Raw genomic sequence first — 17,495 nt, 5'->3', positions numbered from 1 at the left:
GAGAACAGGGAGAAGACACTAGGTGTGTATATCTGATAGTAACTGAAATTATAAAACAATATTTTGCAAAAATAGTACAAATATGGAATATTGAGGGGTTTGTTTGTAAAAAGTTTTTCCTAGACTGCAATTGATTTGATGATATAATAATGATATTTAGTGAGCACATCCCTTGTACAGGGACTATTCTAAATGCTTTTTAAAATTCTAAATGCTTTAAAAATTGAGTTTTTAAATTCAATCCTAAAATTATTGTTGGATTTTTTTTTTTTTCTTGTAGAGGATCTTCGAAAGTACGTTACTACTATGGTGTGTGTGGCTGTAAATGGTAAACCTGTGCTAGGAGTAATACATAAGCCATTTTCTGAATATACAGGTAAGAAATATGCTAGAGCTTCCAAGAGTTAACGTTATTAAACCATTTGTCTGTAGTATTTACTGTCCTCTTGGAATCTCAGCTGTAGCTCAGTAATTGTTAAAGTCAGCCCCCTACCCTACCTCACCCCCTCCCTGGATACAGTGAGGATTTTATTGTTGGTACTAATAATATATGGCAAAGCAGAGCTTTCTAAACCTTGTTTAGAGAATAGAAACTGTGTTAAATGAAGATGAACGATTCTTAGTGTGTCGGGGAATACAATTGGGCATGGACTCCGGGCAGCTGAGCTCCTCTCTGCTTCTGTCATGCTGTTGCTGGGGATAAGGTCCAGGGCTCTTACACGTTGGATTCTGAGATCCACCACGTGAAGTGGACTTAGCCCAACCTGTTGTCATATCAGGAAATGAGCTTGATATTGTGGTGGTTAAGGGCGGTGCCAGTCTCAGCATTACAGTTGGGTGGTATCACTGTGAAAGTCTTAATAATCAGGCCAGTCCCTCTGTAGGCCTGGACGCCCTTCCGAGCTCCTTTAGACCCTTGCTTCCCCACCTTCTTGATGCAGTAATGTTTGTTAGCTTCCTGCAGGTGGCAGGTCAGATCCATGACAGTCGTGTTGGGAGGGGGAATATGGAAGGCCATGCCAAAGAGCTTGCCCAAAGCCTTGTCAGAGCTAATGAATCCTGGGGTGACATTTTGGGGTCTGCAGTTTGCCAGAGAGGCTAGTCATGGTCTTCCAGACGTCAGTGATGGTGTGCACTCTGGGTTACAAGTCCACGATGACACCATGAATTTTCAGGGTGGTGAAGTGGAGGGAAACAATGAGTGGTATGAGCAGTACTGCTGACAGTCCAAAGGGAATCCTCATACTTTTCATTGGTAAGTCCTGTCAGAAACTTGAGGCTAGGATTATGCCCCTTTTGGCTCCAGTGTTCTCTAAGATGATGAAGTTCTTGATGGAGACAGTACCTACTTTGCCAGTATTGAAAGCAGCCCTGATGGCCAGTTAGAGTCGGCTGAATAACGTCTCCTTCAAATTCACGTCCATCCCTGTATTCGTTTTCTAGAGCTGCCATTAAAAATCCCATAAACAGTGTGTCTTTAAATAGCCTGTCACAGTTTTGGAGGCTAGAAGTCCAAAATCAAGGTGTGGGCAGAGCCATACCCTCTGAAACCTACAGGGAAAAATCCTTCCATATCTTTCTCTTAGCTTCTGGTAGTTTGCTAGCAATCCCCGGGGTTTCTTGGCGTAAATCCAGTCTCTGCCTCTGTCATCGGTGTGTGTTGTGTCTCCCTGTGTGTCTGTGTCTGTGTGTCTTTTCTTATAAAGACACAAGTCATGGTAGATTAAGAGCCTGTCCCACTCCAGCATGACTTCATCTTAACTAATTACATCTGCTAGTAACTTAGGATCCTGTTTTCAAATAGAGGCAGATTCTGGTGTGCTGGGGGTCAGGACTTCAACATATCTCTAGGGGGAAAACAGTTCAACTCATAACAACCCAGAACTTCAGAATGTGACCTTTTTTGGAAATAAGGTCCTGGCAGATGTAATTAAGGTAAATATCAACCTGAGCTCATCCTGCATTAGGATGGGCCCTTAAACCAATGAGAGCATCCTTAGAAGAAACAGAGAGCACGCAGACATACCAGGGGTCAGATGGTGTGATAGGAGGCAGGGCCTGGAGTGATGCATGCAAGCCGAGGGGCACCAAAGACTGCTGGCAGCCGCGAGAAGCCAGGAGAGAGGCACAGAGCAGACTCCCCCTTCGAGCTTCCAGAAGGAACAGACACTGCCAACATCGTGATTTTGGACTTGCTGGCCTCCAGACTGTGAGAAAGTAAATTTCTCTCATTGTAAGCCACCCAGTTTGTGGTAATGTGTTATGGCAGCCCTAGGAAACTAACACCTCGGGCATCCGTATAGTTTGATCTTTTACTCCAGCCTCATCCATCGTGTCTCATTGGTGTGGCTGACACTGCATAAAAATGCTGTCTGTCAAGTGGAGAGAAATAGAGACAAAGTTAATTTTTTATTACTCTAGATTATTTGCTTTGCAGAATAACCTTGTACCCGAGTGCTGGCTGCTCTGAGATAGGCTAAACATATATATGAGGATTGGGTCTGCATTTCAAAATGAAATCTGCTTTGTGTTATCTGACCTTTTAACTCCTTTTCATAATTCAGGTAGTTTTTTTCAATTGACAGTTTGATGAGCTACAAAAGCTTCATGCCATTACTGTGGTAGTGTGCCTTAAGATTAATGATATAATTGCTTAATGGTTTACAGATTGCTTTCACATATTTCATTTAATCCTTACCAAATTAGTTATTATACAGGTTAGACTTCTAGCTGAAGCTGTGTAATAATCTGCACCAAAATATAGGAGATTGAACAAAACAGTTAATTCTCTCTTCTCCAGCAGCCTGTATGTAAGCAGACCATGGCAGCTCGCTGGTACCAAATTCTCACACAAATTCTCTTGCTGTTTTGCTGTACTAACGTTAGTTGCCCTCATCTGCATGACTGAGGATGGCTCACTGCTTCATCCACTTTCCAGCAGTGGAGAGGGCTAGAAGGCAGACGCGGAAGATGTTTCCCACTAAGGGTTTGACCTGTAAGTTGTACACATCACTTCAGCTCACATCCATTGATCAAAACATAGCTGGAATCCAGCCACAAGGGAGGTGAAGAAATGTAGTCTTTACTTTCAGTGGCCATCCAAGCTGAAATTCAGGGGCTCCGTCCCTCAGGGAACACAGGGAGAGTGGATATTGGAGTGTAATGTAGCAGTACTGCTACACCTTGTCCGGCTCCTGAGGGAGGGACGCGGTTACTACTAGCATGGCACTTACAGGTGAGAAAATGAGACTCAGAAATTTGGTATGTTCCTCAAGATCATCCAGCTGAAGTCGAGGAGTCAGCCCCAGGGGTTTCACACAAATGGTGTGTCACACACCACTTGTGTAATTATAACGCCATGATTCCCAACGTGTATAGTGTTTAGAAATTTATGTTACCTCACTTGAACCTTTCGATAACTCTGGGTGACAAAGAAAAATGTTGTCTTTTTTATAGATGAGAAAAGGGCTTTAGCAGCTCAATGTTGTCTCTTTTGTAGATGAGAAAAGGGCCTTAGGCAACTCTCATCGAGAAAACCATACAGTTTAAAATGTGACTGTAAGAGCTAACCACTCCTTATTAGTATCTTACATTTGTTTAGTATTTTCACAGTTAGTGAAGTGTATTGACATAAATTCATTTCAGTGTCAAAGTAACTCTGGAAAGAATATAAAATAGGAAATAGGCGACTTTCTTTTAATAAAAACAGGCACGTAAAGGTTATGTACGAGGCTGAGGTCTTTGAGATCCTCTCATTCTTCTGACAACGTCCCTCATGCCTGTTTCTGTCAGTTAGGACTGCCTTTAGCTGCGTATAAAATAAATCGTCTTTGCAGTGGTTCAACAAGTAAGGGCTTTATTTTTCTCACCTAATTAAGACGGCCACAGGGTAGGAGTGATTCAGTGTCTTTCTGATTCTCTTAAATGCCTGACTCCTCTCTTTTTGTTTTTCTTTCTTAGAAGGTGGCATTTTGTTTGCGTGCTCACAAAAATGGGCGATTCCGGTTACCATGGCTCTATTCCAGGCAGGAAGAAAGGGCAAAGAAGAGGGACAAAAGATCTATCGTAGATTTTCTTTCTATTTGGAAGGACTGACTTTGAAGCCCTCTGCTTCGACTCATTGGCCAAATGTCACGTGGCATGCTTAGCTGCCGAAAGAGCCTGCTGCCCAAAGAGAATTAGAACTGGGATAGAGGAAACGCAGAGAAAGTGGATATCAGAGAGGCCGATAGGTCCAGGTCTCCACATCTGTTCATGTTAGGAGAGACAAGGGCGATAATAAAACCTCCATTTTTAAAAACCTTTATTCCATCAGAATATATGATATGCCCCCCTCATAGGCTTAGGAACATAAGGTGCTTGCTAGTCAGCAAACATTCCAGAAGAATCAATATGCCCTTAATTAGGTGTGGGTTGACCTTCCATTCCTGGATCGAAGGTTTGTTTGGCTTGTGCCCTCTTTGGGACTATTGTTTTCACATCCAGACTGTATATTGATGTTGGCAGAGTACAAACTGTCAAGTATTGTGTATTTACCGGAATTTAGCTACACTTGACTATAATGGGAGCTAGATATTATTGTTGCTGGCAACAGTTAGAACAAAGCTGATCAAAATTCTTCTCAGACTTAAGTAGAATTAATTCACTGAGTGAAATACTTAAAAAAGCAAGAGATACTAGAATAGTACATATTTTAATGAAGTAATATATAAGTGGGTGTAGTATATCCACTCAGTGGAATTTTGTGGCTATTAAAAATAAGTTATAATGTCTGAAGTATGTGTAGAAAAGTACCAACCACTTTTTATTTCCTCCTGGACTTTTTGTTAGCATGTCTTATAGATAGACTAAACATATTCTGTTGGCTGCTATTTTAGCTTATCACTACTACCTTATCATCAATATCCATCATTTATTTAAGCACCTACTGTATTTTTTTAAGGGGCTTGAAATAATTTTGTCCATATAAATGTTATGACTGAATGTCTTGAGTTTATGTGATCTGAAATATATATTTTTAATATTAAATGAATAATTCTTATCTAAAATTACTCTGGTACTATCTACTGAGATATAGTCTTTATTCTCTTACACAATACTGACCTCTAGAGATACAGCATTGTAAATTCACTTCTTAATAAAACTTTTTTTGATCATCTCTAAAAAGAATTTAGAGGATTTTTTTGCTTCTCATTTCTTATTTTACTTTTATTATGAATAATTAAAAAAACCAATTATAATGAATTTTCATGTACTCCATCCAGATTTAACAGTTGATAACATTTTTATGTATTTGCTTTTATTTATTCATTTATTTATTTATTTGCCTATGTACTTTAGAGAAAATTACAAGGAACATGACATTTTACCCCTGTATATTTCAATATGCATGTCTAAAAAGAACATGTTTCTAAACAAGAACAGTACTATTAATATAATAATAAAATTAAGAATTATTCCATAATTGATCCAATAGTCACATTTCTCCCAATTGTTCCTAAATTGGATTTTACAACCTGTTACCTCAGACCAAAATCCAGTCAAGGACAAGCAATTCTTTTGGTTGTTAGGTTGCTATGTTAAATTCTTCTAATCTAGATCCTAGAACAGCCCCCAGTCCCCTTTATCTCCAGACATTGACTTGTTGAGGAGATCAGGTCCCTTGTCATAGAATGTCCTGCCTTTTGGATTTTTCTGATTATTTTCCCAGGCTGTTATTTAACTTGTTTATTTTTCATCTTCTTTTTCTTATGAAGGGTAACAGATCTGGAGGCCTGATTGGATTAAGGTTAAATATTTTTCTCAAGAACACATTTTAGGTACTCTTCATGTACTTCCTACTGCATCACATTACGTTACATATGTCTCATCTCGCTATTAATGGTGTTAATAAGATGGTTAAGGTGTTCATGACCAGACTTCTCAGTTATAAAATTATAGTGATTCTCTTGGTATCAGCAGGTAATCTAGAGAGAGATTTTGGCATCATTTGAAATCAGAATTCCATTAAACCTTCCATATAATAGTTTTAAGATCTATTTAAGATGTAAAATGGGATTTTCAATTCTGTTGTTTTTTTCTACATATGTTAGCTGAAGTTCTGTAGAGAAAGTTCTCCATCAACTTGGGGTTATTTGTTTACTGTAAAACGTGGTGTCTACTCAAAGACACCGTACTTTTTTCCTTTACCAATTTTCAGGTTAGGGTTAGGGTAAAAACCACCTCCGGTGCAAACGGATGTTATTCTGGGGCAAGAGTAGGCATTCTCTCTCTCTCTTTAATATCCTGTCTCCTGGATTTTTATATATTGAATGTGATTCAAACTACAGTTATTATTTTTTAAGTTTAATTTGTTCTTCTGTTGCATTTTTTACTAACACTTTAATATATACTTTTCTCTTTAAATACCACTATATAGTCATCTTCTTCAGGTATTACCTATTGGTTCTCTCCTAGCAGCAGCAATTAAATTAGCTTAGTTTAGCCTTCTTGACCAACTATCCCATTTTAGTCAATCATATTTTTTTGATGTTTATCTTTCTACTCCACTATTCAAATCTTCAGATTTAAATGGTGTCCTTCAACTCTCAGTAATCAACTATGAGGTGACATTTCTACACCTTTTTTCCTATCTTTGTCTTTCTCTTAAATCCACAGTTACACTTATTCAGTGCTTACCAGCAGTACTTCCGCTGAGAGTTCCTCAGTCATCCTTTGGTTGGATAAAGCCTGTCCTCTAATAGATTACTTTAGAAGAGCTAGCTCATGAATGCCAAATTACCTGAGTTCTTACATGGGAAAAGCTTTTTCTATAGTGTTGATACTTGGAAAGACCACTTGGCTAGTTATAAAACATATGTATTTTAAAACTGTATTTGTTTCCTAGGGCAGTTATAACAAATTACCACAGACTGGGTGGCTTAAAACAATAGAACTGTATTCTCATATTTCTGGAGGCCAGAAGTCTGATATCAAGTGGTTGACAGTGTCACGCTCAAGAGAAGACTCCTTGCCTCTTCCAGCTTCTGGTGGCTCCAGGCATTCCTTGGCGTGCCTTGGTTTGTAGACATTTCCCTCCAATTCATGTCTCCTTCTTCACATTCTCTTTGTCTCTGTATTTCTGCATTTCCTCTTCTTATAAGAATACCAGTCATTAAACTTAGGGTCCACTCTAATCCATTACGACCTCAGCTTTACATCTGCAAAGACCCTATTTCCAAATGAGGTCACATTCTGACGGCTCAGGGTAGACCTGAACTTTGGTAGGACGTTATTCAACCCACTATACCCCGTTTTTTCTTGGTTAAATGGTATAAACTCTTGAACTGGTGTGACATCTGTGTAGGCATGTGTTGAATCTTGACAGAAAGGCTTATAGCCTGATTTTCTGTTCTTTGTAAGTAGCTTGGTCTTTTTGCCTGGAATGCCAAAGAACGTTATCTTTAGAGTCTCATAAAAGAACTATGACTTATCTCAGATTCAGAGTTGGCATTCTGGGCAGTTGTCTCCATATTATGTCTCAATGTGGACATTTAGGTTCTCTTTATTTCAAGGACATTTTAAAGATTAGTTCTGCTTCACTTTGTTTTTCTGTTTCACGGACTCCTAATGTATGTATGCTGACTCTTCTTTCATTGGCTTCCATATGGATCAGTTTTACTCTGGTCCCTTTTATGTGTTTACTTGTTTCATTTATTTTTTGTTTTTCTTATTGCTTTCTGTGCTTTTGGGCAATTCTATTGTCCCTTGTGTATCCTGTGATTTAGCCCTAAGCCTTTAATGATTTTGTCCTTTTTTTTTCCCTTCAGTTTCTTTCCTGTGTTATATGAGTTCCCATTTCATGTCTTCCTATTGTTTATCTCTTATGATTTGTTCTTTTTTATTTGTTCCATAGCATTCTTTTTATTTTTTTTTTGTTGCTTGTTTATTTTTAACTATGCTGCAGTGTTGCCTTATAGTCTCAACTCTGCTTTGTAGAAATTTTCAAGTAGCCTGAAATGTTTTAATCATCGTTCCTTATGTTTTCTTCTTTCTCAATAGACATTGCGGTTCTATGTTTCTTATTTCTATTTGACCCAGTTTCTGTGGAATTGGGGGAAGGGTGGTAACAGGACAGAGGTTTGGGTAATTCTTGGTTCCCGAGCTTTCTTTAATGTTAGCGTGAGGAAGGCGTTGTCTTTATTAGTAGGCATCTTGTTTTGTTGTTTTCACATTTTTTCTTTCGTGTTTGACCCCTTCTTGTTTCAGTAGGGCCCTTACATTCAACCCCTTCCTTCTTTTTAGTCCTCTTTGCTGTCTTCCAAATTGTCTCTCGTAGAGAAACGTCCTAAAAGATGTTGTATTTCTTCCAGTATGCTCTTGAGACGTCCCTTTTGTTTCCGTGTCTTCTCCAAGCCTCCTGTACTCACTGCTTTGTTGCCAAGTCTCAGGCCTCCTTTCAGTAGTTCTCATTTTAGATGGGACCTTTCCTTCTGGGCAGAGATTCTGGCTATTGCTGTCTGAGTTGGCCACCACTGACGTCTTGGCACTTCCACGAAGCTCCTGCCATGTTCCCTGTACAGGGTCAGCCACAGTACTTACTCTGCTGGTCTTTGGTATTTACTCCCGTTCTTTCGGATAAATTTGTGTTTATAGCTATCCTCTGTCTCCTACTTATTCTTTAGGTATTAGTTAACTCTGTTTTTGTTCTCTTTGTTGCTGTGTGTGGTTTCGGAAAGACGTGTGAGAAGAATCTGAGAGACTGCCATCAGCTGGGGGAACTCAGAAACCTAGACTCAGTTCATTTATAAAATTTTTTTCTGCAGCCAGGAGTAAGTGGTAACGTAGCTGCCTACATTGCTAGCTGTGGTGGACTATATTTTATCTCACAGTGAGTGACTACTAGAACAGTAATCTCATTGGGATATTTCTGAGTAAGTTTGTTTTCTTGTATAGTTTGGTAGTCAGTAAAGAAAACTTCGAAACCAAGAAAAGCATTTCAAGCCATCTCTGCAATCTCCTCACCTTCTTAAAAATTTCTGGTCTACTTTGAAATCTAGTGCTTTTTCTTTTTATACTCTCTGATGTAGGAGGTATGTAAACCTAACTCACCTCTTTGACTGTTTTATATTTATAAAGCTCATTAGGGGGCAATTGAACCAATATACAAATAATTGAAACCGTGAATATATTAGACGAAAACGTAGTGTAGAAGAAAAGTCGTTTTTAAATTTTGAATTATGTCGTAGGTTGCCGCAGGTTGTGTTGCCCAGGAACCAGACTTTGGGGTGGCGATTAGAGTGCAGGATGTTTACTAGAGAGTGCTCTTGGGATCAGATTTGTGGAAGGGAGGGAAGGAAGTAGGAGAAGTTGAGTTGCAGCATGGTCCCAGTGAAGACTCGGCAGCTACCCTACAGGGAGCTCTGGAGCCTGGGCTTTCTTAAACCAAGGAGTTAATAGTCACTGTTTCTGGCTGGGCAGGATTGCATAGCCTCTTTTAGTTTTGTCTTAATATGTGACTATTATAAAAAAGTTAACATATTACTCTTGTACTCAGAAAACGAAAGCTTCCTGTTTTGGAAAAATGTATGAGTAATTCTTTGGAAGAAGTTTTTTTTCAATCACTCTTGGTACTTTGAGTTCTGGTTTTAAAAGCTTCAGTGCCATTACTGGCTTTTACATTTTCTTTCCAGCTTGGGCGATGGTAGACCGTGGGTCAAATGTGAAAGCCCGCACTTCTTACAATGAGAAGACCCCGAGGATCGTTGTGTCTCGCTCCCATTCAGGAATGGTCAAGCAGGTTGCTCTTCAGACTTTCGGAAACCAGACTACAATCATCCCGGCGGGCGGTGCTGGTATGTTCCTACTCCCCTGCGGTGCCTGTGCAGTGTTCCCTGCATGGCCAAGGCCATGTCAGGAGGCAGATTTGGTTGTCCCCTCCTTGGGAAGAAAGTGAGAATGGACAGTGGGCTTTCAAGACAGGCGTGGTCTCCTACTTGGTGATCTCAAGAGTGGGATTCAGTCACACGTGCCTCCTTGGTAGAGACAGTCTCACAATAGAAACAGTCTCACAATGGTGATTTCTGTTCCTCTAATACTACAAAAGCGTATTTCTGACATTGATGGTTGTTATATGTATGATCTGATTGTGAAATAATTGTGCTATTAGTTTAACTGTAAGAATAGCAAGGAGAGAAAGAAAGATCCAGCACATCAGAACGCTTTATTTAGCAGCAGGATGCCAGGAATCATCAGGAGTGTTATTAGAATGCCTAACCCCTTGGTCACTGTTCACGCCCCTGAACTCCTCAGCTTTCGTGTCTGGGAGGAGCCACAGAGTCTAGTGCCCATCCAGCTTAATGTAGATTCTGTATTATTGCATTCCCTATGTTCTAGCTCAGGGTCAGCTGACTTTCTCTGAAAGGCCCGATAGTAAATATTTTAGGCTTTGTGAGTCACATGTGATCTCTTTTGCATACTATTATTTGATTTTTTTTTAACCGTGCTTTAAAAATAGCCCCCCCCCCCTAAAAAAATCTATAGCTTGAGGGCTGTACAAAAACAGGCCATGGCCCAGATTTAGCTCATGGGTCATTTGCCCACCCTTGTTTTGAGTGTTGTTTAATATGACAGAAGTGTTTTAATTCAAACAAATAGCAGATTATAGTCAGAAACGTTTGTGTTTGAAAACCTTTTCAGCAAAGTAATAAAGGGAAAAGTAGTGTTTTTAACCTTTAAGCCTAATAGTTTTAGTTTACTGCTGACCTATACGTGTCTTTCTTAGCATGGCTTTATTGTTTTCTTACAGGCTCTCAGTTTGGTTAGGAAAGGTGATATCCAAAATGCCCAGTAGGAATGGGATAAGCTAGATTTTAGACCCAGTTTCTTCTGGGTTTGTTTTATTATTTTATTTTTAAAATTCTGCCTCATTACAAAAAAGACTTAAGATAGTAGCATTATTTTGTGCTTCCTTCTTTCAAATCCAGCCTTCCTGGAGACTCAAGGGAAACCTGTGGGTGTTTAGCTTTAGTGTAATAGTCCATAGGAAACGATTCATGTTGAAGGTATCACCCCGTAGAAGACAAGCACAAAGTAGATTTAAATTTAAAAAATTATAGACATATATTTGTTTATATTTAAGAACAGCTTAATAAATTACTTTGCAGTATTTTTTTGGCTCATTTGGGTTTAATGTCTGCACTATTACTTAAAAAAAAAACTTAAAAAAAATAAGTTTAGACTTAGCAGTTGCAAAGATAGTACAGAGAGCTCCTGCACACCCTGTGCTGTTATTTTAACAATGTACTCAAAACAGTAAGCTCCTTTCTTCAAATCTTTCAGACAATAACCTAAATTCTGTGTTTATCTTGTAGGTTATAAAGTGTTAGCACTCTTGGATGTGCCTGATAAGAGTCAAGAAAAAGCTGATCTATATATCCATGTGACATATATCAAAAAGTGGGATATATGTGCTGGCAATGCCATCTTAAAAGCCCTTGGGGGGCATATGACTACCCTGAGTGGGGAAGAAATCAGTTACACGGGTTCTGACGGCATTGAAGGAGGGCTTCTCGCCAGCATCAGGATGAACCACCAAGCTCTGGTCAGAAAACTCCCCAGCCTAGAGAAGACAGGACATAAGTAAGCCACGCTGGTGACAGGTCACCGCTCCTCCAGAGCTGAACGGTCAGCCTGGAACGCTGGAGGCTTCAAAGCATCGGTGGAGACTGCATGGTTAAGGCCATCCCGAACTTTTTAAAGTATTTATGAAGCACCAGAGACTTATTTTCCCTGTAATAGGATGCAAGATCAGGGAGAATGGGTTGCTTCCTGTCTCAAGTATTGTCTTTATTTTTGAGACTATTTTCGTACAGTTGTCATACACAAGGCGCATATATATATATTTGTGAATTAAAATCTATAGTCGAGTCTACGTTGTTATGAGCCACCGTTTTCACACAATATCATGAATCTTCACTGTTTGTTAGTACTTTCATATAGAATTGGGCTGAAGAAAGGATTGATTTTGTGTAGATGTTTAATATTACTTTACAATTATATCTCATTGAAAATAAAATAATTGGGGGTTTTTACCCTTAGTTCAGATGGAAAGCACAAGAAGCTACAAATTCATTAATATGCACAAATTCTCTATCGCTTACCGAATATATTTCTTATGGATTAAAATAGAAAAAGCTTAAATTGTTTTTTTTTCTTTGAAATTTTAATAACAGGTTCACCAGCTAGTAGCGAATATAGATATATGATGGTTGCGTTGTAACTGTAATTTCTGTGTGTGTGTGTTTTGTTTTGTTTTTATAAAGAAAAGTGTGTTTGTACCTATGGGTTCAACATTTCTGCCATCTTGCTGGTAATTTTCATTTGCCCTGTGGACGGTGGTGCATGGTTCCATCCTTTCCCTCTTGACCAGCATTTAGTCTTTAACTTGTAAGGTTTGGATTAAGGTTTCAGGGTTAGCATTAGAATTTGGTATATTTTCTCATTAGGGATAAAATATGCTGTATAAGGCATTATAAAAATATAAATGATCCTCTTATTAACTGAAAGTTATTTGACATAACGTGAATTGAGCTAGCTTTTATTATTTTCAAAAGCCTTGTTATAGTACTTTTTAAAAAATTTGCCAGGTTTGTATATAGAGATTCTCTCATTATCAAGAATAAGTTAAGGTTGCTTTTGCCGTGGTTAGTTTTACCATTAATAAATGGGTCTAACCTAACCAAACTAAGTATTAACTTTTGAGATACTTTGTGTCTTTCCTTCAGATTAAAAAAATGAAGATTGAAGTTACTTTTTGTTGAATTTTTTTCCTATTCAAGTGTGCAGAATCTGGTTTGAAGAAAGGCTGTGACATATTCACTGTGTCACTGTAATTTGAACCTTGCTTTGTAGGATATCTTTCATTGGGATGTCTGATTTCTCTCAATGTGATAGCTGGAAATTTCAGGTAAACGGTAGCGTTATTTCACGTGACTTTGCTATGGTTTTATTCCATAACACACTGATAAGGAGAGGGATTTCTTATGGTTTCATGGTTTCTTTTCTTTATATCTTTCTTCCTTTCTCTCTCTCTCTTTCTCTCTCTCTTTCTTTTTCTCTTTAAATTTTTTAACCCTAAATCAACTTTCCATTTATTTTCCTATCTTGGAGGTAAAGTTGACCAAAAGATGGGCATCCTCACCTGGTGGAATGTGCTTACAACTTTAGGTTTGCAAATTACACTGTCCAAGGTCCTTATTCCTCATTGGGGAATTGGACCTAGTGTGATACACACATTGCCACCCGGTCTCTAGCAACTGGTCACCAATCTGGTAGGGTAATGGGCCTTGATAGGTAGGGTTTTGTTCATGAAAATTCAAAGTTTTGGTAGTTGGAACACTTGATATTTAAACAGGGCTTAGGAATTCTGAGCAGAATATTAGAGACTGCATCTTTTTTTGCAACGAGATGAGGAAATCCTTTTTCTCAGGAGGGATGGCAAAGGCATATGCTGTTTCCAGAGTCCTATAGTACAAGCATTTGTTTTCATTGTAATGTGTCAAACTTAGGGAAAAGGGACTAGCATATTAGGAAATGGTACTAGTTCATATTAGCAAGCATGGTGCTTTGGTTTTATTTTTAATTTTATTAAACCACATGTAGATAATGACTTTGTGAAGGGCTTTGTTGTGTGCAAAAATTAAGATATTGGCCGACAGTTAAATGCATTATGTTTGTGATTTGTTGGGTATAGTATAGTACTAATGATTTTTAAGTGCTTTTATAAAAATTTCATTTTAAAACATTTTGTTTCTAAAAGTCAGTATACATTATAGAACTAATGTAAGTACAAAGAACAGTATTTATATTTATTTATGTAAGACATTATTGTGCTAGGACATACCAGTAAAACACCTTCATGAATAAGTGAGACATAATATCTCCCAAGAATGACATAAATACAATTATTTCTAAAATGTTTACTTTTAGTGATCCTCACCTCCCCAGTTCCTTGTCTCCCTTTCCCTCATCTTGACATTGATAACCTCAGGATCCATCAGCTGTCCTTCCGCTGTCCCCTTCCTCAGCCCCTCTTTGTCTCTACCTTGTTCCCTATCACCCTAGCCTGTTGATTAATGTTCTCCTTTTATGTCTGTTTCTCTTTCTTCACCAGTATCCTCTTCCCCAGCACTTACTCCCCGAATTCTCTAGTAGACCTACATCTCCACGATTGGTTGCTGAAACTTAGGGCAGAATGGAGACTCTAGTAAAGTTCCGATGGAGAGGGTCGTCCTGGCATAGTCCTAGCGGACTATTACTTTTCAAAGACTCCTCAAAAAGTAAAGGAAAATCACCGTCAAAACCACAAAGTAACTGTCAAGTATAACGCAAGTCCTCTGTCTTTACAGAGCGTTTCTTCTGACACATCCTTCAAAGAATGAAAATGCAGAAAATAACAAGAGGTGGCTGGCTATGCCTGCTGGAGAAAGCTTGCTTTCTCTATTAGTTTTCATATTGTATCCCTATTTCAGTTGAGAATATCAGAGCCTACAAGATGGGTCATATTTGTCTTTGTCATTCAATTGTCCCCTTTCCCCGATTTTAGAGTTTTTCTTTGATTCTAAATATTGAATTGTTTATGGCTGTATAATGAAGTAACAAGCGTCCTGGTCTGTGTGTTTTAAGGAGTTATTGTGCAAATTCTTCCTGTTTTCTGGGTGCTTCCTTTGAATGTTGTGCAAATTGAGTCAGAGGCAGTGGGAGGGGCAGTGGCTAAGAAGAGACGAGGGGAGGAGAAAGCCCAGGGGAAGGGTGGCCAAGGGAGGATGCCAAGCAAGCATCTGCCCCGTCTCAGATGTTTAATTCAAAAGTTGGATTTTACTCGGGCTTTGAAGGTGACAGCTGTCTCTCATAGCTTAAACATAAGTAAAGAAAGCTGGAGTGCCACCCCCTATTCCTCAGAAAAGAAAATATCCAGCTTGCCTCTCCTTGATAACAGCTTGAAAATGGCCTTCTGGAGACAAGCTCTGGCAGGTTTAAAACAGGAACTGTTTGGAATCTAGTTGCAACTACTTCTCTTGGCTATGTGTTGACTGCTTGTGGATAGAAGCAGTGATTTTTCAGTTTAGATCTTGGTTTGAATGTAAGACTTATTTAATTATTTTCAGCATATGCCTGCAAAAGTCTGCCTTGTAACTGTTGTGTAAAATAAACCTATGGTTTCATTTTTATCCTAAAAAAAGTTGTGCCTTAACAACAGGGCATTGTATGTTAATAAGGGAAAACAAATTTTTTTTTAATAGATGGGGAAAACAGGAACTTTTGCCCTTAAGATTTAAGTTCTTTTAATGTTTTTAATGTTAGAGTTGGGGAAAATTCATTAAAGTTAAAATTAATATAAAATTATTTTTGCAGATACAACTAAAGTGCATTTTTATAAGAACTGGCATCTTGATGTATATAGGTCTGAAATGATACTTCATCCTTTGGTTTTTAATTTGAATTAATAAGACCATGATAGATTTTTTTTTTTTTATTTTACCCTTAAACTATTTCAGTGTGCTGTTATATCTGTTCTAGTACTCTGAGTCACTTTGGTTCTAACAAGTATTTATGGTATCATGTCAAGAATTTCTTAATGTTAAAAAATACTGTATGTATGTGACGTAAACCAGAATGGTTCCTAGATCGGGGAGGGTTCGGATTAGCATTTACTAAGCGGGCAAGAAGAACTGAACTTTGTACTTCAAAAGGAGGTTTTGGTTTTATGAGGTGCTGGTCATAGTAAGTCGTTTATTTTTATTTCATCAAAGCCTGGCAGGTGTTTGCATTCCAATTTACCATTGATAAAGGCTTACAGGGAAGCTTCTTTTTTAAAAATTATTTTAAAAAATGATATATGAATTAATTCTGTGGGAAAATGAGATTTATAAATATTAGTTTTCCTTTACAATAAAATAATATAACCCAAACTTTCAGAAGTTAAGGATGATGAATAATATTACAACTTGTTGTGCATTGTGTTCGTAAGGGTTCCCTAAAGTATTAAAATTCAGGTAATTTGTGTAAATTGCAAAAGCAGAAACTGTGATGTTTGATGAGTAGTATGTTGCATTAGAATTCTTTTTGCGGTGTATGTTATACATATAGTAAACTATTATTCAGGCTTGTTCATCCTGTATTTTCTTAAAATAGGAGATACAGCACCCCAAGTCATCTTTAGATCAGCCTGCAAAGAGTTCATCTGTCTCCCCAAATCATCTCTTAAGCCCTGTTCGTCATCTATGTTCAGTTAAGTTGGAAATGTTTATAGACTTGACTTTGTGTGTAAACTATGGACTGCAGTTTCCATTGTGCCCTCGCATCCACCCTTGGCAGTAGCCACAACAAGCTTTATAGTCTTAACGGGAGAGGCTGTTCCGCCATGATGAACTGTGATGCCGCCACTGGGTTTTCTTCCTCGTTTGATGGTTTTACTTAAGCTACCAAATGGGTATACACAAGCAGTTGAGTCTACACTAACACTATGAAATGGTACTTCCCATCTATGTCCCTGCCTCTTCAAACTTGGATGTGGTGTTTTTTAATCATTTTCACGTCTTAGTCAGTCTCTTATAATGGGCTACTGATGAGAGGGATTAAAATAAAACTACATTGAAGACCCCTTCCCCTCTCACACACTGAAGGTTGTGGAGGAACTAGACCATTTCCTGTTGCCAAGACATGCTCAGACACCAGAGTTTTCTTTGCTCGGCCTACTATCCCCTGCCTCACCCACACCGCCTAATTTGAGAGGGTCCCGACTTCAGCCTCTACTGAGAAGTAAAGGTAAACTCTCCTCCCTCCAGGTTTTTGAGCAGGCTTTTTGGCACCTCACCTGTAGCCCTCACTTCTACATGTGCTGTTGTAAACTTCTTAAGGACAGGGATGACGTCTTGGTGATTTTTGTACTTCCACCTCAGCCTCGGCAGCTACCCCAGTGTCTGGAACAAATTAGGTGCTTACTGTCTGTCGAACTAAATGGAATAAAGGGTTTCTACTAGCATCAGCATTTCTCATGCCTCAGTTGTGTAAGCTGGTTGTGTGGTTTCCTCCGCAAATATTTATGTTTTATCACCCTCACACCCTAAATTATTTTTTAAAGTTTTGTTTTCTTTCCTTCGGATGCTACCCCATGGCCAAATAGCTCTAGAAAATGTGGTTGCCTCCGATGAAATGATCATCCCAAACTTTGCCCCTGGATATACTTTGCCAAACTGAAATTTGAATTTTCTGAATAAATTGGTCATATCTGAAAGATGGTGTGCTGCATCTACTTTTTTTCCTTTTTTAAAAAAATTTTTGCTGTGATGGAATATACATAACAAATTTACCATTTCAACCATTTTTAAGTGTACAATTGGGTGGCATTTACATTCACAGTGTTGTGCAAATATCACCACTATCCATTTGAAGAACCCGTTCAGCCCAAACAGAAACCCTGTGCCCTTTGGACAGTCACTCCCCATTCCCCCCTC

At 38.5% G+C, this 17,495-nt stretch overlaps 1 protein-coding gene across 1 annotated transcript in view; it reads left to right on the top strand.

The window, feature by feature from the left end:
- The window catches only part of BPNT2 (3'(2'), 5'-bisphosphate nucleotidase 2), a 31,601-nt gene extending 14,326 nt beyond the window's left edge, over positions 1–17,275 (top strand). The window contains exons 3-5 of the mRNA XM_060115927.1: positions 281–376; positions 9,672–9,833; positions 11,352–17,275. Of these exons, the coding sequence (XP_059971910.1) occupies positions 281–376; positions 9,672–9,833; positions 11,352–11,623 (530 nt within the window). The 3' untranslated portion in view covers positions 11,624–17,275. The remainder of the gene's footprint in view (positions 1–280; positions 377–9,671; positions 9,834–11,351) is intronic.
- Positions 17,276–17,495: the final 220 nt, after the last annotated feature.

The sequence above is a fragment of the Mesoplodon densirostris genome, chromosome 13 (genome assembly GCF_025265405.1).
Source record: "Mesoplodon densirostris isolate mMesDen1 chromosome 13, mMesDen1 primary haplotype, whole genome shotgun sequence".
Taxonomy (NCBI): domain Eukaryota; kingdom Metazoa; phylum Chordata; class Mammalia; order Artiodactyla; family Ziphiidae; genus Mesoplodon; species Mesoplodon densirostris.
Note: the sequence above shows the minus strand (reverse complement) of the source record. Positions and strands in the feature narration are given on the sequence as shown.